The 25,750-nt window shown below is 37.7% G+C and overlaps 1 protein-coding gene across 2 annotated transcripts in view; it reads right to left on the reverse strand.

Annotated features, from left to right (window-relative positions):
• The window catches only part of LOC134753199 (BCL2/adenovirus E1B 19 kDa protein-interacting protein 3), a 62,651-nt gene that overhangs the window by 24,131 nt on the left and 12,770 nt on the right, over window positions 1–25,750 (reverse strand). The window contains exons 1-2 of one of the 2 annotated variants that reach the window (XM_063689002.1): window positions 6,590–6,833; window positions 1,154–1,286 (exon numbers count right to left, since the gene is read on the reverse strand). In XM_063689002.1, the coding sequence (XP_063545072.1) occupies window positions 1,154–1,286; window positions 6,590–6,623 (167 nt within the window). In that variant the 5' untranslated portion in view covers window positions 6,624–6,833. Of the gene's footprint in view, window positions 1–1,153; window positions 1,287–6,589; window positions 6,834–25,750 lie in introns of those variants that run through there. The other variant, XM_063689001.1, reaches the window with a different exon arrangement.

Genomic DNA, 25,750 nt, shown 5'->3' on the forward strand with positions numbered 1-25,750 from the left:
CGGGAAATAGGCGTGATTATATGTATGTACATCACAAATATGCCTTGGTATTGTCAATTACGAAGTTATCTTTCCCAAAATGATGTTTAAATACATTTGTTTCGTTTATATTTAACTAATAATAACAAGTAAACATCAGCTAATTTTGGTCATCAACATTTGGTTTTTATCTGTGTAACAGCCAGTATTTTCCTCGTAATGAAATAATTTGAGTTTTACCCAAATTATATAGCAGTTTGTTTAACCGTCGTGCTTTGAAACCCTCGAAACGCTCAAGATGCCACTTATGGAGCCACCCGCTACGCTTGTGCGAAAATAACTATAATTTTTGTAAGCGTTTTGACGCGTAGTCTCATACGCTACTTTTGATGTTAAGTACTGTTCAAATTAAAACATTTTAGCTTCCATAGATAGGCAGTTTACCCACGCTCTCACATCGTTGCAGTAATTAAAATTTCATAACAGTGCAGTGTAGCAAACGCGTGCACTAATGAGGCTTCGGTTAATTAGCGTGCTAGCAACGGAAAACAGCCTAAACAGTGTACGAGAAGTGTAGGTTTAGAGTACGTTTTCTTTATGTCATGTGACTCATGTGATTTTATTTAAAATGTTTTTGTTAAATTCTAGGGATGAGGAATTCGATTCGATATTTTTAGGAAGGTAAGCCAATTGTGGGTCCTCTCTAATCTATTCTCCCAAATCAGCTTAATGAACTCTTTATGTCAGTTACAGGAATTCCATTCGATATTTTTAGGAACGTAAGCCGATTGTGGGTTCTCTTCTCTCTAATCTATTCTCCCAAATCAGCTTAATGAACTCTTCATGTCAGTTACAGGAATTCGATACAATATTTTTAGGAAGGGATACCGATTGTGGGTTCTCTCTAATCTATTCTCCCAAATCAGTCTAATGAACTCTTTATGTCCGTTACATTAAAGCTTCCCCTTGGCTACCTTTCTTTGACGCTGGAAACTCCCGGTGTCAAACGGAGGAGTCTCCCTAATCAGTATGAACCCTTTCTGTCCGTCACAGCCTCCCCCTTACCTTCCTTTGACGCTGGAAGCCCTGGAGTGCCTCACGGAGGAATCCCGGCTACCTCTGAGCTTCCCTGAGCAGTCTTATGTACTCTGTCCGTCACAGTTTCCCCCCTTACCTTCCTTTGACGCTGGAAGCCCTGGAGTGCCTCACGGAGGAGTCCCGGCTCTCCCTCTGAGCTTCCCTAAGCAGTCTTATGTACTCGTTCTCGGCGGCCAGCCCGCCGCCGCTGTTCAGCTCCACCCATGATTCTGGAAAGAGATATAATTCGTCTTTATATGAACTTTAAGCCTAATTTAGCGCTAATTTCGGTCTTCAAGCCTCGAGCCATTAAAACTCTCGGAGTCATAAGCTGGTTTTTGTGTTTTCTTTAGGTCTGTTTAGAGTAATCATAATTCGCCTTTCCTCCCTTTCACTCGTAAGACTAACGAGTCTAAGCTTTCAGACTAAGACGCAAAATTAGCTAAAAACTTAAAACTAAGCCTAATTCTGTCTTGTTTTAATACCACGTCGGTGGCAAATAAGCATACGGCCCGCCTGAAATACCCCCTCGGGAAACCCTCGGCAGGGAGCTCATTTGACAGCCGAAGCGTCCGCGGGAGGGGAGGATAATTATGCTTATTCGGAACAGCTATAGCATATTCTTTATCGCTTGTATTTATTTTGATTATGACCACTGATTGGACCTTTAAAATACCCCGTGACCCCCAATTTTTCTAGACAAGTAATTGGATGGGGGTCGACATAGGCACGGTTTACTTTACGCTACGCAAACCAAATATCACATAGCCAGCATACTTTCTAAATTGCAGACATCGCAGACATTTTATCGACAATGCAATACCAGGAGAGCATGGGTTATCAGGCGACGTTATCTGAGGCACAAAGTGTGTGCATGACTTTAACTCAGTACTTTGGACTAGGAGGTTTAAATTTATTAGCTGTGACCTGTGACCTTTTCAAGTTTAACATTGCATCGCTGCGTGCTGCGTGTCGCGTGGGCTCAGTTTTTCCCTGCCTTTAGGGCCGGTACTGCAACTGGGTTTGTACGGGAACTGCAATGTCGTCGTGCAGTTGCCGTACAAATTGCACTCGAGTTGCAGTCCGTCTGTACCGGCCCTCAGTCATATAAACATCAACATATTCAAACATAAAAACCAGTCGGATAGCTGATGCTACTCATTCATCATTGTATTTACTATGCGTCAGTTTGCGGTTTGTTAACGTATAAATAACTACCTATTTATTTCATATTTATAGTTTAAATGTATAATTAAATACACACAGCAGAATACATACTACAGATTAACAAATGCAGGAATTAATAAAATGTACTAATCGAGTGACGTTTAATAATCGTGTAAGTGACGTACCAAAGTTATTTTTACCAGACTATGATGACGACGACGCGAGTAGTGACATTAGCAGCCTATGTATTTAATAATATCCTCTAACCACCCAAAATGCCTCCTAGTTGATATTGCAGTTTTGAATATTTATTTTGACAAATCAAATGTTTTGGTTTGTGAGCGGCTAATAGAGGATATGTACAGTCGACGGCAAAAATATCGATCCAGACATATGGCTCAAAAATATGTGAACACGACTTTATTGTATAAGGTGTAAGAGCGTACACATATTTTTGAAACTTTGGGAATGTATATATGTTTATGCCCTTGACTGTACAGCGGCCGCCTTAAGAATGACACGTTAGAATGGCCCGGGTCCGGGCCGAAGCATCCGACATTTCGTATAGAAAGCATCACGTCATCACCTGTCATAGAAAACGAAGTGTCGGTTGACCCGGGCCGTTCTAACATGAGTCATTCCTTAAGCCTAGTTCTGACTACGTTAGTAATTTAGTCGAATGGCGAGTATTTGTGACTTTGCATGCCTAAAGGGTCCTTAATGCTCCATGTCCAACTAGGCTTTATAGGGGTGGCGAGCAGGGCATTCGCCCGGGGTAAAAAAAAAAAACGTCCTGAATCCATCAAAATGATTTAATCGCAATCCGTCCCTGTCCCTTACCTGGTTCGTGCATAATTTTAAATGGCACCTGAGCGCGGGCTAGTCCAACGCTAAAAAAACCAGTGTAAGTGCGCTCTCCAATAACGCGCCTTTGTTACGCATATCGATGACACATTTTAGACTGGTTCTGTAGCGTTCGACTTGCCGGCACTCAGTGACCGCAAAGACCACACAGCTATGGAATATGTTTTCCCATTAGTTCATTTTAAACCTTATTGCAATCTCCATAGAGTGGTAATTGAATAACCGGTTAAAACTGCCCTACCATTTTTTTATGCTAGTAAGTAGCACTTGCGGTTTCACTAAACAATTGACAAAGGATAAGCCGTAAGGGGACTGTTTGAAATCTAGACACTATAACGCTATTGCAGGGGCCTCGCGCAACAACCCTAAAACAAAAGGCAAGGGCCTCGCAAAGGTCTACCTCCGCCCGGAGCCTCGCTCCACCAGCTTAACCACCGCTGCCTGTCTGTGGGAATGTGTGTATTGTGTTCAAGAGTCAATTTCCGAAACGTCTTATCGTGACATAAGCTACATTCTTAAACAACTTTCAAACTAGATTTTGCGAAAAACCCTATAAGTTGACAGTTTTTCAAACGCTTTGCCTGTTATTAGATGAAATCTCTCACGTTTTTTTCTAATAATTACGTTTCATACTGTGTACGCTAGATTATGATCGCGAATGGCGAACCGGATGCAGAAAAATCGACTCACGCGCACCGGAAGCGGCCATCTTTGATTGCTCGCTGTTTACACTGTGCTTTGCATTAAATTATTGACTTATCATTATATTTTCACGAATGAAAAACAATATTTTCTTACTGGGGTAGGGGTCATTCATAAATTACGTCACACGAATTTCATGATTATATTAACCCCTCCTCCCAAAATTACGCAAACAAAAACGATATAACATAGCAAAAACTAGTTATTTAACTGTACAGCGAACATAAATAAATCAAGACAATTTTCGGTTATAGGTGAAGTTAAAGTGACGTCACAAAGTTGGTGACTCCCCCTCCCCCTTGTCACATTTTCTAGACCCCCTCCCTCCCCCTAAAGATTTCTGGAGTGGACAAAAAATATGTGCCGCTATAACAATAAAACTTATTTTACAGTACATATGGTGCTACTTTCTCGCACTTGTGCGGAAAGTGCACTTTTTGTGCATATGTCGAAAGTTTAAAGGGCCATATGTACTGAAAAACGTTGTTCGATACACGTGCGAATAGGTAATTCGCAACTCGTGTCGATTTAAAACACTCCCTGCGGTCGTGTTTTAATTTATCGCCACTCGTTTCGAATTTCCTCTTTTCCGCACTTATATCGAAAATAACTATTTTATCACCTGCTGATCTGATTCATTGTCATTTCGAAAATCACACAGGCACACAGTTCTGCTGCTTCAAATATTATGATAACCAGGCACTAAGGGACGACGCCATACTTATAGTTTGACTTAAGGATTTTCTAAAAGAAAGGGTTGTTATAAGTTTGACGCCAATAATGTCTGTCTGTGGCATCGTAAGGTGGAGGTTCGCGCCGCGACAGAGACAAGCGACCGGAGACCGCGACCGTCACTTGACGGTAGGCAACATATAAGCGACAGTTCGCGAGCGAGACAAGAGACAGAGCTGGCGAACTGTCGCTTATATGTTGCGCTTGTCTCTGTCGCGGCGCGAACCTCCACCAGCTCTAACACGGATGGACCGCTTTCGATGCGTGAAAGCGAATTTCCTTGCGGTGGTTCATAAAAATCGATCCAGCAGGTTTGAAGAGTATCAGTTTTTTTCCAAAATGATGTAAGGCTTTGTTGCGTAGAGGGCTTTATCGATTATTAATTCAATAGTTATTCGGTGATAACTTTTTATGATGTTGACAAAGAATCGTAAAATTTGGGAGGGATAATCCTGAACACCCAATATACAGTGCATGTACACCTGTATAGGTAGAATCTTAGTGAAACAAATTCAAAATATTGTACCCAACACCTACTTATGTAACCCAATATTCATATGCAAATAAATCATTCATTCATTCAAGTTCCCAAGCTTCTTACTATTATTTATGAATATCTCAGATCCAAATTTAAATTTGTTACTGCTCGCCCTGGTGGTGTTCTCCGTCCCTCCCGTAGCCTTAAGCTTTCCATTCCCCCTCATCGCACTGGTTTCCTGACCAACTCCTATACTGTTCAGGCGACACGCCTGTGGAACGACCTTCCACTCAATATCAGAAAAGCTCAAAGTAAATTCACGTTCAAGCGTATGCTGCGCAAGCATTTGTCTGAAAGATGTAAGTAATGTTTCACAGTAGGTACATGTATAAGTATATATGTAGATATGTATGTAAGTGTATCATACAAAGTATATGTTTAAGTTTATGATTTAAATATAATAGGTATACTATAGTTAGTATTTAATTTGTAAATAGTAGGTAGTGATATCGTTTAATTATTTTCAAAACAGTACAAAGCCTGCACCAACAAACGTCTCTTTTTGGCCCAGTGGTTGACTGGTAGAGAATGCCTTAAGGCATTAAGTCCACCATTTGTACTTATTTTATGTGCAATAAAGTATAAATAAATAAAAATTTATAATTTTTTGTTTGGTTTTGTAAAATTTCGTGCGCCTAAACGGCTCATCATGGCTGATGTAGTACATAATACTGTATTAATACTGTCACCTAACTGTTACCTGTGATGTAATGAAATAAATAGAATTGAAATTGGATAATAAAACGTTATTGTCGAAAAAAAATCTCATGTCCAACCATAAGTACTTACAGTGCCAGGGATCGAGTTGAAAAGCTATACTAAATACTGATATAGGTACAGGATGATTTAGTAGGTAATGTCAATGTCTGACTATGATGGTTTGAGTTGAGTGGTGAATATGGCAAACCTCGAAAACGCGAAAAGAAATGTGTTTCATACATTTTGACTAATCATATTTATCGTTTTTTTTTTTCGTTATTTTAGAATTGGCCTGCAGTCATTCATCATCACAAAATAAATCAACTGTTCTACAGAAAATATCAACATACTTATGATTAGACGAAATATATTAAAGGGCATTTTTATTTTCGTAAACGAAGATCCTCGGTCCTATAGAAAAAGTTGTACCTACAGTATGACCTACGAACACTATTTTGTTTTTACTATTTTTACTTATATTTTATATATGCGAATGAATTTAAATGCGTGTATAATATTCATTAGACATAACTAAAATCACTCTAATAACTAAACGATTGGCAAAAAAAAATCCCTTAAAAATTGAAATCACAATGTCAAATCGATTAAAAAGTGATCTTGGTATATTAATGTAGATAAATATCATTTTATAATATAAATATACAAATACACATAGTACAGTTCTACAATCCGTACCGTATTCCGTAATTTCCGTACAACGCATTTTATAGAACACATACAATTTATACAATGCACCGAGTATCATTGAAAATCAAACAAAGACGTAAACAAACAGCACGTGTAAACATAAGTAAACAATAATAAACAAACCGAGGTCGTCTGTACAGGTCTTTGGCTCGAGCATGGTGGAGTAAAAATAGATTGTCTATATGTATAATATCACTTATTGCGTAGTACGTTCACTTTTTACGATACACTTCACTTCACTCGCGTGCGCTCAGTTTGAGCGACAAAGCGAGACTGAGTGTTAAAACTTAAGGCACTTCGCTTGAGCGTAATTCCTATTGATAACTGAGAATAGTCTAACGCTCACGCAACCATTTCTTAAGCAGCTCAAAACACAACTCTCGCGTCTGCTCAGTTTGAGCGACGATTCGAGACTGAGCGCTGAGACTTTAAACTGAGTCACTTGCACGTAATTGCAATTGCTTACACAGTCTAACACTCAATTTTTTTACGGAGTTCAAAACACTACACACTCGCGTACGGTTTGAGCGAAGACGCGAGACTGGCAATTGGCATACGTGGCTGGAGATTTGCTCTTTTTGAGTGGCTGGAGATTTGTCTCGCGCCGTCTAAAAGAGCTCTAATTGATTAGTTGTACGTTCAAACAACCGGTAGTGCGCGTCAAAACATATCCACAGGACAAGACATGATACAATTTGGTTCTAACTACTTCAATTAATAGGTAAGCCGACGGAAATCGATTTCTACACACGCCCCACTACCACCAAGCACATGCATTCACTTTTTTAGCATTTCACGGGCTGTTGTCACAGAAAAAGAAACTCCTTGCAGCAATTCTTCAGAAAATTTGCTTTTGTACGGGACAATGGTAGACAGTTCATGGAATGGTCCTTTTACTAGATTTCCAGTTAGGCTCTTTAATTAAGAATGTTTACGAATTCTCTCTCCTTTGTCGGCCGCTCATTACTGAGGATCGTGAGATCGTGACCACTTGGTGTAGCAGCACCTGTGATTTGTCTCCATTGGTCTTGATCTCCCGTAGCCCTCACTTAATGGAGTTTGCCTGAGGTGGCCTTTAACTTCGCACCATCTAGTTGGTAGGGGGCCCTAAGGTTTTTCACCTACCACTTTTCCGACCACGAACGTTTCTTTCCGAATTATCAGGGGCATTACCCGAGAAGATCAACTTATGTCGGTGATATGGAAAGCGGCACAGACAGTAGAGCGTAGCGAACATCAGTAAGGTTTGCGGTGTAAACAAAGGAGGGATAGTCATTGTTATTGACGGGACGGTTACGACACAACTTCTTGTTTACGTCTGATAGGTTAAGCTACCAATGGCGATGTTGACACAAGTGATATATATACACATTTTAACATCGCTGCGGTTATAAATTCCAACATTTCCTCGATTTTCTATATAAATCTGACATGATAGTCTGAAAACATATATATACGGAATTTATAAGCGTAACGACGATAACCGACTTAGAAATAAGAGGAAATCTAGAAAAACTGCAGAGGGCCTACTGCAAAAAACGAAAATCGAAATATCGTTATCTACCTCTATCACTCTTGCCTATTCGAGCAATAGAGAGGCAGATAAAGAAAATTCGTTTTCCATTTTTCGCGGTAGGGCCTCAGATTGTATTAGGAAATAAAGTAGCAAAAACCGGCCAAGTGTGAGTCGGACTAGCGCACGAAGGGTTCCGTATTATTAGGCAAAAAACGGCATAAAAATCACGATTGTTGTATGGGAGCCCAACTTAAATATTTATTTTATTCTGTTTTTAGTATTTGTTGTTATAGCGGCAACAGAAATACATCATCTGTGAAAATTTCAACTGTCACGGTTCATGAGATACAGTCTGGTGACAGACAGACAGACGGACAGTAGAGTCTTAGTAATAGGGTCCCGTTTTTACCCTAAAAACCTCCGGAATCATCGTAATCGTATTGTGTAACGATTAATTTACATTTATAATTTGAACGGTTTTTGAACACAAACACTGTTTAGCGCACAGGAGCATCGAAAATCGTCCTGTCATCTGCTGTTTACATAAATTGACGTTTATTTAAAGCATCTTTATGCGTTAATATCAGTTTATATTGAGAAAAGAAATAGGTAAAGCAGATTTATACACAAAGGCTTACACCAAAATATATTTTTTTGGTAAGCCTTTACAATACAATACAAATTCTTTATTGCACACCTCATTACAGAAAACAATATACAAAGAATGCAGAAAAGAAGAAGTTAAACAACAGGCGGCCTTATCGCTAAAACCGATCTCTTCCAGACAGCCTTTAGGTAGCCGAAATTAATAAATTAGGTATTGGCATCACAGCCATAATTGTGTATCTTGGGGCACGGCAGTGCCCCCGCCAAGACGCGATTTATAGTATGGAAGTATTTATATTGTTCTCTGTAACTCTAAAAGTGACAGATTACTACAAATGACTACAAATGTTTAGAGGTTTTTATCAGCAAAAAGTCATAGGAAATGAGAGTGTGAACGCGGCCTTGATTTCACTTTTTACCAGATTAGCTGATTTATACCAATTAAAAATCCGGTTCGTGTGTTACGTTTTAGTAAGAAATTATACATTTATTGAAAACGTAAAACTTGTAACAATACCTACTTTACCTATATTTAATTTTTAAATAGTGTAGGTATTTTCATGATCCATTTCTTTTGGAAAAGCATTATAACATATATTAATCTCATCCAAAATAGGGATTGCCTGCCTCGTATTACTAAACGGTCAATGTTTTTTAATCCGGTGTTTATTAAACCTATATAATCGTAAAAAATCCTAATTTTAATTTGAACCTTGTTGTATAAAATTTATTTTCTTTGAGTAAGCAATGAAACAATTTAAATTTGGTTTATGAATGGTTCCATCCAATGCACATTATTGGGCCTTACGAGGTTTTGTTATAGAACATTCCTAATAATACATATTATGTATTGTTAGAAAACAGCAGGATTCATACAAAAGCTGTTGTTGCATTTAATGAATAACTGTAAATGAAGCTAAAAGCATCCTCATTACATGCTTGGACTTGTTTTAGCCGCTGATTCATATTTTATTTTGGTTTCTTTGTCACTTCCCCTTTCTTGTTATATTCTACTTTTAAAAGATTGGCCTCCATTTTTACATACATATATATCAAATAAACACTGACAATCATTTGTATTAAATTTTATTATACATATACATTATACAACCGTTAGCTATAGAAGTAGGGGAGGCCGGGGCAAAACGAGTTTTGGGGCGGGGTAATAGCATAGAGTAACTTATACTAGAGCGGTATGGTATGGTACGGTGCATTAGTTAAGACAAAGTGTGATAATGTCATCACATACGTCACATTGCTATGGAAATATGACTTACACCTGCACACTTTAGTCTGTCAAAGTCGGTGCAGAGTTAGTTTAGACGGATTCTACATTCTACCTATCTATTACCAAAGATAGATATAACTCCGTAATAGATGGATACAGTCAAAGGAAAAAACGTGCCTCGAAAATCAAGGAAATTGATTCTCGTTCAGAGGGCGCTACTAGTTTTGGCCTACAGTCGTATAGATGGCGTTGACGGTTTCGTTTGTTATTTAACAATTTTAACGCATATCAGTGAAAGAACATGGGTCAAAATCATAAAAATAATTAATGCAAATAAAAAAAATCATTTATCTATATTTAAATACATTCTATCGTATTTTTATAAATCTTCATTTTTAGTTTTAAAGTGTGTCGACAGATGGCAGTGAATTTACTGGGGTTACAAAATTAACTATGACAGTACCGCTCTAGTATAAGTTACTCTATGCTACTACTACTACATTAAGGTGTTAACATGTATTAAGTGCATGCATGGTTACCCTGTCAGGGCATAGCAATTAGCAACACAATTCTTAAAACTAATTAGGTTATTACTAACTAATTATTAAACAAATAATTGGCAGCAAGTACAGATGTGAGAGTCACAAAAAAATATGTATATTCCAGATCAATTAAAACCTTGAAACGGGCGAGATTAAAATGCGACGTTGCCAGTTCAGTTCAGGGACAGACTTGTATAAATTATTGGGTAAATAGTCTAAGTAAAGTGCTACTAATCGCATGGCCTCCAAATGATATGTCAATATTTGGTATCGAGTCCGCAAATAATAAACCGATTAATATACGTATAGTACTTAAAGTACTTGGAACCTGAAGACACATAGGGGTTCTCGAATTTAAACTATCGTGAGACAAACTTAGCGGATTCACTCGCGTATTTTTAGTCACTCGCGCGACATGTTACTAAAAACTAAAAATACACGACTAAAAATACGTGAGTGAATCCGCTAAGTTAGTATACATAGGGGTTATTTCAGAAAAAAAAACAATCAATTGTTTAAAAAAATTGTCCCCTGTTTTCCATATAAAATTTATGAGTATGTTTGGAGCTGGTCCATATAAAATGAAATGAAGAGCACGTCACAAAATTGTCAAGGCAGGGACACTTTTTTCTATTTTTAAATCAAAGGTTGTTCATCAGAATTTAGCTGTAAATAGCAATCCACAAAACTCGAATAATAAAAAAAAACATAAAACCATCCATCTATAAATCTCCCAACTACGGTCAAAAGCGTTAAGTACGTTTTTTAAAAAAAATTGTCCCCTGTTTTCCATATAAAATTGATGAGTATGTTTGGAGCTGGTCCATATAAAATGAAATGAAGAGCACGTCACAAAATTGTCAAGGCAGGGACACTTTTTTCTATTTTTAAATCAAAGGTTGTTCATCATAATTTAACTGTAAATAGCAATCCACAAAACTCGAATGATAAAAAAAAATGAAACCACCCATCTATAAATCTCCCAACTACGGTCAAAAACGTACTTACTCTAGACTCTAGGCAACATATTTTAAAAGACACGTATTTATTATAAACATTACATGAAAAACTACACGGCTTCCTAATTTTAATATCTCGAAGGTGAAACTGTTAAAGAATCAACAAAAGACCGTTACTGGTTATTAAGAGTTGAAGGTCGCCAGGATGCGTGACTGGCGGCGCGTGCGCCGTGTGCAAGGGAGAAGAAAGATTTGTGCGAGAGGGTGAGTCACGGAGTCGACTTTGGGTCAAGTTTAAAAATATTTGGACAAACAATGAATTGCACATCAAAAACTAAAAAAAAAATGCCTTTGTATAATTCGTTAGATTTTTTACAGCTGTCTTAAATATATATATTGTAACTCATGCTACTCGAAAACATAAAAAAATCTAACTGTACTGTCCTTACCTTTTCTTAATTTAAATTACAATTAATTTGTGTTTAGCACACAAGAGAAAAAAAACCTCTCCAAAAACTTTGGGAAGTGAAGTGTAAAACAGTAAATTTACACGAAAGTCTGGCGCCGATGCTGATGAGTGCTGAAATGCACCACCGTATTGTTAAATAGGACGTATAGAAAATTGTTAAAACTGACGTCGATATTTGTGTCGTCTTGAACCAAAAGGTACCACATTGTCGCTTGTTGATAAGGTTGATTTCTAATTCAAGCTATATGGAAATAGCGCCTTACTGACAAGCGACAATAAGTACCCTTTTGGTTGAAAATGGCACATTTCATTCGTAAGTTACGCTTTTCTGCATGAAATTTACTTGGCAAATGCCCGCACAAGGACAACGAACTTCAGGAGTCACGGAACGTGTTCCTGCTATCGGTCACGTATTCTCGACATTGATAAATAAATAAATAATAAATAAATATTATATGACATTCTTACACAGATTGAGTAAGTCCCACGGTAAGCCCAAGGAGGCTTGTGTTATGGGTACTCAGACAACGATATATATAATACTAGCTGTGCCCGCGGCTTCGCCTGCGTGGAATTCGGTCTGTGTCAGTAAGCGGCTAATTCACCCCTAATTTATCTCCCTGTCCCCTGGAGACGGAACTTAAAATAAAGTTGACAAATGGATACGCTAGAGGACTGTAGTCCAGATAAAATATTTTACAATTAGGTACCTACCACCAAAGATAGATATAACTCCGTAATAGATGGATACAGTCTAAGGAAAAAACGTGCCTCGAAAATCACGAAAATTTGATTCTCGATCAGATGTCGCTACTACCTTTTGCCTACTCTCGTATAGAGGGCGTTAACGGTTTCGTTTGTTATTATTTTACAATTTTAACGCATATCAGTGAAAGAACATGGGTCAAAATAATAAAAATAATTAATGCAAATAAAATAAAAAACATTTATCCATATTTATATACATTTTATCGTATTTTTATAAATCTTCATTTTTAGTTTTAAAGTGTGTCGATAGATGGCAGTGAATTTAGTGTGGTTACAAAATTTACTATGACAGTACCGCTCTATAATATTACATCCTCTTTGCTACCACTAAATAAAATTACACTCCAAAATGTTTTTTTTTTGCCCTTATTCAAATTTTTGACGTGATTTAAACGGCATAGAGTAGTAGGTGTATATCGAACGATACAGTACCATTTTTGTATTTTACGTCTTTGACTGTACCTATCCAAATCGGGTACACTACATATTTCCGAAAAAAAATTATTCCGAATTTTAGAATGTCGAATTTTATCATTCCGATTTTTAAATGCTCGACCCATCAAAATTCCGACTGTCATAATTACGAATGATGAAAATCACGAAGATTTATATTTCCGAAAACCCAAAAAGCCGAATTTTGTAAATTCCGAACTACATAATTCCGACTATAACAATTCCGATGGTGGCAAACACCTAATTTAACATTAACGATTTTCAAAATCACGAATTCGGAATTGCCCTTATTCCGAATTAACGTGATTCCTATTTTAAATATCCCAATTTTTAAATCTCCACTTTTTTGGCAACAGTTCGTTTTCTTGGGGGTCGCAGTTCTAACCTAACCTAACCCACTTTTCTGGCAACAGTTCGTTTTCTTGGGGGTCGCAATTCTAACCTAACCTAACCCACTTCTGGCAACAGTTCGTTTTCTTGGGGGTCGCAGTTCTAACCTAACCTAACCCACTTCTAGCAACAGTTCGGGTTCGCAGTTCTGTCTAATTTATTTATGCCGAATTTTTATGCCAAAAATATTTTATGCCGAATTTAACATGACGCGGCACGACAGGTACCCGTAATAATTACTAAAACGTGAGTCCGATCGGACAATGATTTTTCGGAATTTAGGAATTCGGAAAAAAAATATTTTCGGAAAAGTGTAAAATCGGAACTTTAAGCTTTCTGTCAAGTGACAATCGGATTTAAAGTTTTCGGAAATAGCACATTCGTGATTTTATTCCATCGTGTTTTTAAAAATCGTAATTTTGATATTTCGGACTTATAAATAATCGGGATTATGAAAGTCGTGGTTATAAAAATCGGAAAAACGTATTTCGGAATATTTGGGTGTTCCCATCAAAATCATGTCATCCAAATCGGTCCTCCAGTGATATCAGTCTAAGCATGACGCCGGCGGCGGGCAGTGTCTGCCGCTTTTTTTTTTGTTTTCGGAGTGGGAAATGCAACTGCGTAGCGTCTGCCCCTACGACTTGTTGATAGTCATAGCGAAGCAGACGCTCACGGGGACCTGTAGGCGCTTAAAGCGGAACGGGAAGTTGCTCGGAATGAGGGGGATTCGCAGGATGAACACGGCTTCTCCGGCGCCACACTCCGTCAGGATCTGCGCCTACATATGTATTGCGTACGATGTATTTGGGATCACAATCGAGACTCGCGCTGGCTTGCCGTTTCAGCCGAAAGCGAAGCGACCTGCCTGGCTAGAGCGCCACTGGGTCTCTCACCGTGGTTTTTCTTAGACTCCTGAGACCGTGCCCCTTGTGGCCGCAATGCATTGCGAGACTTTCGCGAAAGATTCGATTTTTTTCGGGAAGGCATAGTAACGCGTATAAGTCCCAAATCGTTTGACATTTACTGAAAAATGTTTTTTTTTTTAAGTACCCACCTTCGTGACCATTATTAAGAGGAAAGGACACGGCCGCTTCTCCATGCAAACGCAGTCTCCATTTTTTGGATAAAAACTACCCTATGTTCTTCCACGGGATTTAAACTATCTCTATACGAAATTTTATCTAAATCGGTTTAGCGGTTTAAGCGTAAAGAGAAATTAAAAAAGGTTTTTTCATATTTTTTTGTGTTTTCACTCGGGAATGGTTTCTTGCTTTTTAATATAATTAACGTTTTGCAAAGTTTTAAGTTCCTGGCTTAAAATAAAATTTGCACCCCAAGACAAACTTTCATCCCCTTTTCAACCCCCTGAGGGGTTACATTTCCAAAAACGTCAAAATTAGTTTTTTTGTAATCGTCTATCATACATTTCTAAGAAGTTTCAAAGCATTTGTAATGGATTCAAACTTTCAACCCCCTTTTAACCCTGTTAGGGGACGAATTCTTGAAAACGCTAAAATTACTTTTCCTGTATTATAATAATATGCCCATTATACAAAGTTTCAAGTAACGCACTCAAAAAAAAATTGAACTCCATACAAACTTTCAACCTCTATTTCACCTCCTTAGGGGATGAATTTTCAAAAACGCTGAAATTAGTTTTCTTGTATTTCAATAATATATCTTCATACGAAGTTTCAAATTGCTAGTTTAAAATAAATCTTGAACTCCATACAAACTTTCATCCCCTTTTTAACCCCTTTAGGGGTAAAATTTCTCAAATTTTTATAGCCTATAACCTGGCCGTGGATTTTTTCGACAGATTAGTAAAGTTTGCATCAAAATTCGTTCAGCCGTTTTCATTTGTAGCGCGGTCAAATAAACAGACAAACAGATAAACAGAAAAACAGATAAACAGACAAACAGATAAACAGACAAAAATTCTAAAAACTGTTGGAATGTGTTCTGTTATCGATTCTAAGTATCCCCAGCCAATTTTTTTTCGAATATCTTCCATGTACAGACTTTCGACCCTCTTCCGCTTTATTATATGTATAGATATAAATACTTAAATACATAGAAAACACCGATGACTCAGGAACAAATATCTGTGCTCATCACACAAATAAATGCCCTTACCGGGATTTACCGAGATTTACCCACTAGGCCAGACCGGTCGTCAAATTGATGGTCTTTGAGGGCCTAAAATCGCTATTTATTTTATTACTAGCTTTTGCCCGCGACTTCGTCTGCGTGGACTTAGTAACAGCAGCTAAAGTAAGTATAGCGCCTGGAAAAATTCTCATAGCAATCATTCAATTTGAGCATATTTATACACACAAATTAGCAGGCACTTCATTAATTATCTCAATTCCACCCCGCTTTTTACTTTCTTAAGGGATGATTTTCGGGATAAAAACTATCCTATGTCCTTCTCAGGGGCTCGACCTATCTCTATGCCAAATTTCATCTAAATCGATTCAGCGGTTTAAGCGTGAAGAGGGAACACACAGACAGAAAGATAGACAGATTTTCGGATTTATAATATTAGTATGGATTTCCCCAAAATAACTCTGCAACGATTTTGACAGCACAGACTGTGCAAGTGTTGTTTATACATCATAATTTTATAGAAGCTTGACGTTTAAAATAACACTTGCACAGTAGGCTATCAAAATAGTTGCAGACTTATCTTGGTCTAAGGCGTTTAGCACACTGGATCCGACTCGCACGTCGCTCCGATGTGCGAGCGGGATGTCGCTAGTCGCTATAATACGCGCATAGCGTTCTCTCGCTCAAACACCGGAGCGACGTGCGTATCGTATATCCAGTGTGCTAAGCTCTCTAACTCTAACGATCTTCGATTTGTCGATGTTGGCGGTGGGCAACAAGAACAAGTCAATCCAAAAGTCTGCGACTTGGCAAGTTGGCAGCGACGAAGTGTGGCAGCGCCACTACACACGTCATATTTTCATTGAACGTGTCCAGTAGTTTAAAAAATTCGAGAAAAAGAATTTGGCAAGCTCTTGCGCAAGGGACAATGAACTGTAAGAGTCATGAAACGCATTAACAATTAAATGTTCCTGACATCGGTCACGTATGCATGACAGAGATTGATAAAAATTTGTCCCACGTCCAGTTTTATCTATTCACTAGCTTTTGCCCGCGACTTCGTCTGCGTGGACTTAGTAACCCCCGCTAGAGTAAGAACAGCGTCTGGAGAAAATCTTATAGCAATTATTCAATTTGAGCATATTATGCACACAAATTAGCAGACACTTCATTAATTATCTCAATTCCACCCCGCTTTTTACTTTCTTAAGGGATGATTTTCGGGATTTTCTATCCTATGTCCTTCTCAGGGACTCAACCTATCTCTATGCCAAATTTCATCTAAATCGATTCAGCGGTTTAAGCGTGAAGAGAGAACACACAGACAAACAGACAGACAGAAAGACAGACTTTTGCATTTATAATATTAGTATGGATGCCGCGACCCCCTTGGAAAAACAAATCGCGATTTGTTGCCCTCAGCTGTGCGGATATGGGGCATTTTCTATAAAAAGGGACCTTATTGTCGATGGCGCTTACGCCGCACGGCATTGAATTTATATCGGAGCATCGTTAATAATGGCGTAAGCGCCATCGACAATAAGGTCCTTTTTTATAGAAAATACCACATATGGTGGTCGTAGTTTTATCATTTTCAATCCTGCGATGTTAAAAAGTGACTTATTTTATCACGTGGATAAAGCCATCCATAATACGCGTGCTGGTTGTAACACTGCCCTGTTTTGTTTAATTTTTCTGCACCAGACGCATTTGACGGACTAATCGTGGCAATCAGCAGAGAACTGATGAATGGAAAACAAAAAATTAAGAGAAAATTAAATTAGTTTATGTAGCCTTAGATACCATAGTTAAAAAAAACCGGCCAAGTGCGAGTCCGGCTCGCGCACCGAGGGTTCCGTACTTAGTATTTGTTGTTATAGCGGCAACAGAAATACATCATCTGTGAAAATTTAACTGTCTAGCTATCACGGTTCATGAGATACAGCCTGGTGACAGACAGACAGACGGACAGACGGACAGTGGAGTCTTAGTAATAGGGTTCCGTTTTTAGCCTTAGGGTACGGAACCCTAAAAAATACAGCGAATTTACGTTTTTTATACAAAACGTGTTTTGCTCTATTTCGTTTGTTTTATAAACTGGACATTTATAAACATCAGACCTAGATATACCTCATGACAAAGATAGATATAACTCCGTAATAGATGGATACAGTCTAAGGAAAAAAACGTGCCTCGAAAATCAAGAAAATTTGATTCTCGATCAGAGGGCGCTACTAGCTTTGGCCTACTGTCGTATAGATGGCGTTGACGGTTTCGTTTGTTATTTAACAATTTTAACGCATATCAGTGAAAGAACATGGGTCAAAATCATAAAAATAATTAATGCAAATAAAAAAAAAATATCCATATTTAAATACATTTTATCGTATTTTTATAAATCTTCATTTTTAGTTTTAAAGTGTGGCGACAGATGGCAGTGAATTTACTGTGGTTACAAAATTTACTATGACAGTACCGCTCTAGTATAAGTTACTCTATGCTCATGTCATTGTATGTGCAAAGTTTCATTACAATCCAATACGTAGTTTTAAAATGAAAACGGAACTTCGTTTGTATGGGAAGGTGAAATTCGGCCGAGCTTGCCGGGGACTCGTAAGCTTATTTGGACAATTACCTAGAAAATTCTCACTGGAGTCAAATATTACAACATAGGTACCGCTACCCCAGATTTAGGCGGTTACCACACTGACGCCAAGTCCGGAGCGGTACCAGTGTGATAACCGCCTTTTATGTCTGTCTACGTGATGTCCCATGCGTCTATTGTGTGAGAACAATTATGGCAACACAGTGCATGTCGCAATACCAGCAGAGAGTATAGAGGGTTATTGTCATAGTAAATTTTGTAGTCACAGTAAATTTACTGCCATCTTTAGACACAGGATTAAAACTAAAAATGAAATTGACTAAAAGTATCAAAAAATGTATATACACATATTTTTTTTTTTATTGATAATAACATGGGAAATACAATATGTGCACTATAATACAATGTTTCGCCAAACTGCGGTGCAGTTTTTTGGCGATGAGCTCGCTCTTTTATACATCAAAAGCAGGTACATAATATTTCTTTTTTTTTTTTGCACTGTCCTACCGTCCCAGCGTAGTCCTTTTTTTTTATCAAGTACCTGGATACATACATTATTTTTTATTTTTTAGAACGCCATATGACTTAGACCTATCATGTTATTTCACTGATATGTGTTAAAATTGTTAAATATCAAACGGTGTCTCCAACGACATCTACACGAGTATAGGCCAGAGGCATAAATTTTTCTTCATTTTTCCAGGCACGCTTTTTCCTTAGACTTTACTTATCTTATATGGAGTTACATATATCTTTGATGCAGATAACTGACGTATTTGTGACGTCGGTGGATTCTTCCAAGAATTACATAATATATTGGCAATGCATCAACAAGCTTACTCAGTTTCACTTTTAGGGCACGTTCAAAAGTCCTACACGTATATTGAGGAGTGTATGCCTGGGCGTTTTCTAAAATAAATATTAAAAACCTGATTCTCACAGATCGTGGTGGTTTTGAGTTCTTTCAACTCAGAATCACTAGCATATTCAATTCTGATGATTAAAAAAAAATGTCCCAACAATTTGAATGAAAATTTTACGTACGCACATACAAGTGAAAAATTGTTTACACTGAAACGTGACGTAATGGAATGAACATTTTGGAATATCTTTTTTTAATGGCAGGGCCCAGTATGTCCATATTTGAAAGAATCAGGTTTTCAATATTTTTTTAAAAAACGACCGCCTGTGACTTCGTGCTTCGTCCTCATAGGAGCCGTTAATTAAACTGCTTCAGTACCAAATCTGTACTAAAATGGCAATTCGGTCGGACAAATTAGGGCAATGGATTTGTAATTTTAGCGTTTGGGGTATAAATAAAAAGATTACGCTTACGTTGTCTGTGACAATTTTGTCAGCCAACAAAAATATTGAAATATAAAGCAAGCAATAAATGTCTCATCATTCGCTTGCCCTTGTCCCATTCACTTGGGGTCGGCGCAGCATGTCTTTTTCTTCCATACATCTCTGTCACCCGTCATCTCATCATTCACTTGCGTTAGTTTCATATCATCTTTCACACAGTCCATCCACCTTTTCCTCGGTTTTCCTCTCCTCGTACTTCCCTCCACATTCATTCTTTTTAATAAATGCAAGCAATAAATGTCTAATAAACAAAAATACTCTGATATTCAAAAAAATTTCGGTGGTACCCCCTTTTGACTAGTATTGGCTCTAACACCGCTTCCAAGTGTGGTTTTCAGCGGGCTGAGCACGGTAGCATTTTTTTTATCGCCTGTCACTATGCCTGTCACGTTCTAAGAAGTATGTAAGTGCGAAAGTGAGTTGCTTGACGACCGCCATCTTGGCGACATCGAGTCGGGATTAATTTTTTGTTTTTGCTCATTAACGTTGTTTGAAGTGTAATACTGATAGCTTATTATGCAGTAAACTAATGAAGACGTGTGCGGATAATGAATAATTAATCTAGATACGAGTTTATCCACCGTTTTGGCGTCAACGCCAAGTAGCTCCACGTGGCCCTTGTATAGTCGCTATCGCTATACAAGAGCTCATAATATACTACCGAACAACGTCGTGCTCTAAGAGCATTTGGAATTTCTACCTCTAACCGTATCTGGATAGAGCCCTAGAAGCCATAATTGTATTATTTATACTTTTACCGTACACTGGCTGATTTACATGAAGATTGAAGAAATATAACTCGATCCCACGTGTATCCCACTTTGACGTTGGCGAAATCATCGACAGTATCGATGGAGCCATTCTACATAAAGATTGATTGAAGTGCGAAAGTGACAGGCATAGTGACAGGTGATAAAAATGCAACCATGCTGACACCGCAGATTGTGTTATGTGTAACGGGAACAGTAAAAAAAATCTGAATTTATGCATGACCCATTAGCAAATTTTCAAACAAAGATAAGGTAAAATGAATGCCCCACTGTTTAATCGTGCAATCTAAACAGTAATTAGTAATTACGATCCTTATCGGCAAGGTCGTGAGCATTATATCAGTATTATCACAACAGAAGCTGGATTGATCAAATACAAATTTCCTTCAATGCGAACTAAGCTTGTTTTTAGAGTTCCTTACGCAAAGGGTAAAAACGGGACCCTATTACTAAGACTCCGCTGTCTGTCTGTCCGTCTGTCACCAGGCTGTCTGTCATGAACTGTGATAGCTAGACAGTTAAAATTTTCACAGATAATGTATTTCTGTTGCCGCTATAACAACAAATACTAAAAACAGAATAAAATAAATATTTAAGTGGGGCTCCCATACAACAAACGTGTTTTTTTTGTCATTTTTGCGTAATGGTACGGAACCCTTCGTGCGCGAGTTTGACTCGCACTTGGCCGGTTTTTTTTTATTCCAGGAAAGGGACTAAGAAATCATGTGATCATGATATGTTGCCTACTTTTTGATATTTATTATTAACAACGACGGAAAATTAAGTTTTGAATAATAATGAGTAAAAATCTCGAAAGTTTAAATCAGTGTTTTTGATATTTGACGCGCTATAAATTTTGAATTCATCCAATGTAAAAATTATCACAAAACTAATTTTACAAAAAAAAACCACAAATGGTGATCCATACATATTTATCTTCCTAAGACGAGTCATTTTTGCAGTTTTGAATTTGGAACTGTCTTTTCTTCCATTGTAGTTCAAAACTTGATTTGATTTTGTCCTTTTAAAAGCACATCGGGACTGAGGAAGTTAGACTTGCAGTTTCGTTCTCGTGTCAGTTTCGTCTGCAACTTATCTCAACAGATGCTGGATTGATCAGATGTTTCCGTTCATGCGGGATGCGGGCTTGCATTCTAGGAATAGGGTGACCTGTCAGTTATGGTTCACTCAATTTACTTCGAGTAGTCCTAGCGGTACACCCCGAAATTCAGTAAAATGCTGCAAATGGTGTTAAAAGTATGAAAATCGGTACGAATATACTTACAGTTACACTAGCTTTTGCCCGCGACTTCGAATGCGTGGACTTAGTAACCCCAGCTAGAGTAAGAATAGCGCCTGGAGAAAATCTTATAGCAATTATTCAATTTGAGCATATTATGCACACAAATTAGCAGACACTTCATTCATTATCTCAATTCCACCCCGCTTTTTACTTTCTTAAGGGATGATTTTCGGGATAAAAACTATCCTATGTCCTTCTCAGGGACTCAACCTATCTCTATGCCAAATTTCATCTAAATCGATTCAGCGGTTTAAGCGTGAAGAGGGAACACACAGACAGACAGACAGACTCGCATTTATAATATTAGTATGGAGTATGGATTGTGCGGTACTTATTTTAAATAGGTAACATTGATTTAACTTTCGAAAAGCAATAAATTTCACTTTCTTTCTTTAAATAACATTAAGACATAGTACCTAAACGTTTCAACAACAATACAATACAAATACTATTTATCCAACGCAAATATAAACAGACTTTACTTATCTTATACGGAGTTACATATATTATATCTTTGATGCAGATAACTGACGTATTTGTGACGTCGGTGGATTCTTCCAAGAACCATATTGGCAATGATTCAACAAGCTTACAAAGCGGACAAAAGGTTAAGGTTGTATTGTATTGTTAAATTTTAATTATTGTTGTTTTTGTATTGTGCCACTAACATAGTTATTAAGATACTCTGTAACTAACAAACTATGGATCAGCTCGGTCTGAAATAAATGATTTATTATTATTATTGACGACACCGTAACAACCACGGAGTAGGATGGAGATGGCAAGTGGGCGTTCCCGTCTATCCGACAGTTAGTAGCGACCGACTCACTTTATGCACAGACTATGCTCAGTTGTTGTGTAAACTTAATGCTCGAATGACATTCACGTCGTACGTACGCTCGTCTAACAAAAATTGATAATTAAATTTAAAATGCCGTATTGTGCAGTATTAAGCTGCAGAAATCACAGCGGTTTAAAAAATCTTTCACGTGGAGGTATTTCCTATCACCGGTGGTTATTTATTTAAATATAATCCGATAAATACGAAAAATCTGTTTCTATTGCATTATTTACGAATGTTCGTTAAGTAAATCTATATTTTATCAGTTAGAACTTAGAGTTCACAATCCTTTGTCACTATTCTTTACGTTTATCTGGAATATTCGCTATCCTAAATGTCAAATAACTTCGCTACTCAGATGCTGCGCAATGTCGATATTTATATCGATAAAGTTAAAGTTACGATATTTCAAGTTTGATGTTTGGTAGTTCGGTAATAAATTATTATTTTAGACACGTTTCTAATTATTATTTGGGATAATCAATGTCTTAGTAAATATGGCAGCTCTGGTCATCAAGCACTAAGTTAAGTCGGGGTCATTTCATGGCAACCTTTCAAACCTTCGTATTCCTTTACATACGTTTTTGTTTTTTACACCCATCATATTTTCATCGTTAATATAATTAGACTAGGTACTTAATGCACTTATGCGTACAATGCATGCAATGTGCCATGAATAAACGTTTTATATTTTCTATTTCTTTATTATTAATTATTGTAGGTTACCACAAGATGCCGATATTAAAAATAAATGGGTCAATGCTACTGGGCAAGAAAATTAGTTTCCGCAGAAATATAGCACCATTTGCTAGGAGCATTTCTTAGAGAAAGATTTCTGGGGATAAAATTGCCATACATCTCATCTAGCGTCCACACGCCTAAAACTTAGTTACTAATTTAGTAATTATTAGTGACATTCGGGCTCACTTAATTAATAAAAAGTGTTCCGTACCACGCAAACTAGCGTGAAATATTGGAATTTTGCCGCCCCCCTTCCTGATTTGATAGGTCACAATCTTACAATCAAATCAAGTGGGATCGATGAGCCAGTTTCATGTATGCTTTCACACCATACAATTAATTTGACAATTTAATCAGGTTGTCCCGTCTAGATTGGCCTTAAATGCTGCTACAAGTAAATATTGTTAAAGACGAATACTTACCTATGTAAGTAATTGCAGATTTGTGATCACAAAATAACAGCAATACCGAGTTAATAGACCTTTAAAGAACTATGATTTTATCTGTTTGACTTTAAGATATATTTAATGTTCACATTAACAACCTAGTTGGTCAATTAATAAGAAACAAATTTCTAGTTAGATATTTGTTGTACTGTACTACATATTATTTTTCATACAATCACGATTATCACTACCTATATTATAATCATAAATAAAGTATCATCTAAATGTGTTAAAACATACGGTAATGAAATATCAATACCTAACTGAACACACAAATATCGATAAAACACTCCGATTACACTGTCCCCTCCCTATATCGTCGAATGGAAAGAAGTTCCAACGGTTAGCTACTCGCACGCGTGTAGAGGTCTCGAAAACACCAGTGTAACGTGACCGTGAGATCCGTAACAAACCATGCGTAATTAGACCTTACTTATACTGGTTTTTTAGCCCTTTTCTCGCCTGTTAAGTAAGTGATTTTAAAATTATATAAAATAACGCCATCTGGTGTTGAGTAGTTGTATTAGGTGAACGTTGAGCGAGCTTTTGTGAGATGAATGAGATAATGAAAGAGTCGTATGTCATATAGCTTTGACATTATAATTTAAACCGTCACTCATGTAGCCTACAGTTGATATTCGTTCGAAAAATGTCCACCGGTAATAACTTTTTGGTATGGAAAGTTGCTACGAATCAGAGCAATTTTGTAAGTGTGTGACGTATTTTAACGAGGCTATGAATGTGTGAGTTTAGCGACACTGGTTTTCATACTAAATAGGAGTCATTTCACATCCACTAGTTTATTAATTCGTGGTAACAACAATCGAGTCAATTAAATCATAACTAATAACTAACTAACTATTTTGGCTCAGTGATCCAAAGAGAATCTTGGCCTTCGAAACGAGAGCGTGCGTGCCACCTGTCCCGATCCTGCGCAACTTCCTGCCAGCTACTGACGCGAAGCTGAACGTTCGCGAACGCTATAACGCGAAAATCGAAGTTCGCAAATTGCGGGCATTTTTCTCTGTCACTCAAATTACACCTTCATTGGAGTAAAAGAGATCCCCTCTCCGAGTGATTGGGAGAGGGATTGGATCCCCGCCATTTGCGAATTTCGGTTTTCGCGGTAGCCCCTCAGATCCGCCGTCACACTGTCTTCCCAACGATATCTGGGCCGACCCACCGGACGGCTACAGTCGGTCGTCCCAAGAACGTCCTCTTGACAGCCCGATCCTCTCCCATTCTGAGTTCTGAGTAGGTGACCAAACTAGCGAAGTCTGTGGGCTTTTCTTTTCGCCGATGATATTGTGTTCGGCCACTAACTCCTCGATCTCAGCATTTTGCCGTCAATAAAATCATGGATGGGTCAATAGGGATGTTGACAATTTTTAAGAACTGTTTTCATTTTATAGATATACTCGTACACGTAATTTTGAAAAAAAAAAATTTTTTATTCATCAATTTTTTATAAAAAATCGACGAACTAGTTTAGTGTTTAATTAAATTTCGCGCAAAAACGCTCCAAGCTGTCACGTGGTCTTGATGACGTAACGATGTGAAAAACAAACTGCTGTCAGTGCCAGTTGCCAGAGGACCACCAGGTTTGACAACTTGTCTGTGCGCGTTTCTCATTATTTTTAATACTTTTAATTATTTTTAATTAATTTATTACGCATATTTACACTAACAAAATATGATTTTCAACATTCTAATATTCCCTGATTCCCTGCTATGGTAAAAACATAACATTTTATATATTCACGACTCATGTCATCATCCCTATTGGGTCGATGGGCAACATCGTAAGACATGAAGACCTTGACACGCCCACTGTTCTATATGACGTAGTTTATTCCGAATGTTTTCCCGCTAGGTAGCGAAAATGCTGCGTAGAAAGTAATACGTGCCGAGATTAGTTATCAAAACTTGTCAATGCAATTAATATCGTTTTTTTTTTATAGAAACAAGCGACTCATACCTACGTGTCGTATTCACTTTAACGCATTCACTGCCAACGTTTTCGTAGCGCTACACACGGCCCTAAATCTACTTGGCGTCGTTCTGTGGAGCAAGAGCTGGGTGTATTGGGGATGGGGTGGGAGGAGGTTACCCAAGCTGCTCAAGACCGAAATCAATAGAAAAACAAGATTCGAGCCCTACACCCCAGCAG

The sequence above is a fragment of the Cydia strobilella genome, chromosome 26, assembly GCF_947568885.1.
Source record: "Cydia strobilella chromosome 26, ilCydStro3.1, whole genome shotgun sequence".
Taxonomy (NCBI): domain Eukaryota; kingdom Metazoa; phylum Arthropoda; class Insecta; order Lepidoptera; family Tortricidae; genus Cydia; species Cydia strobilella.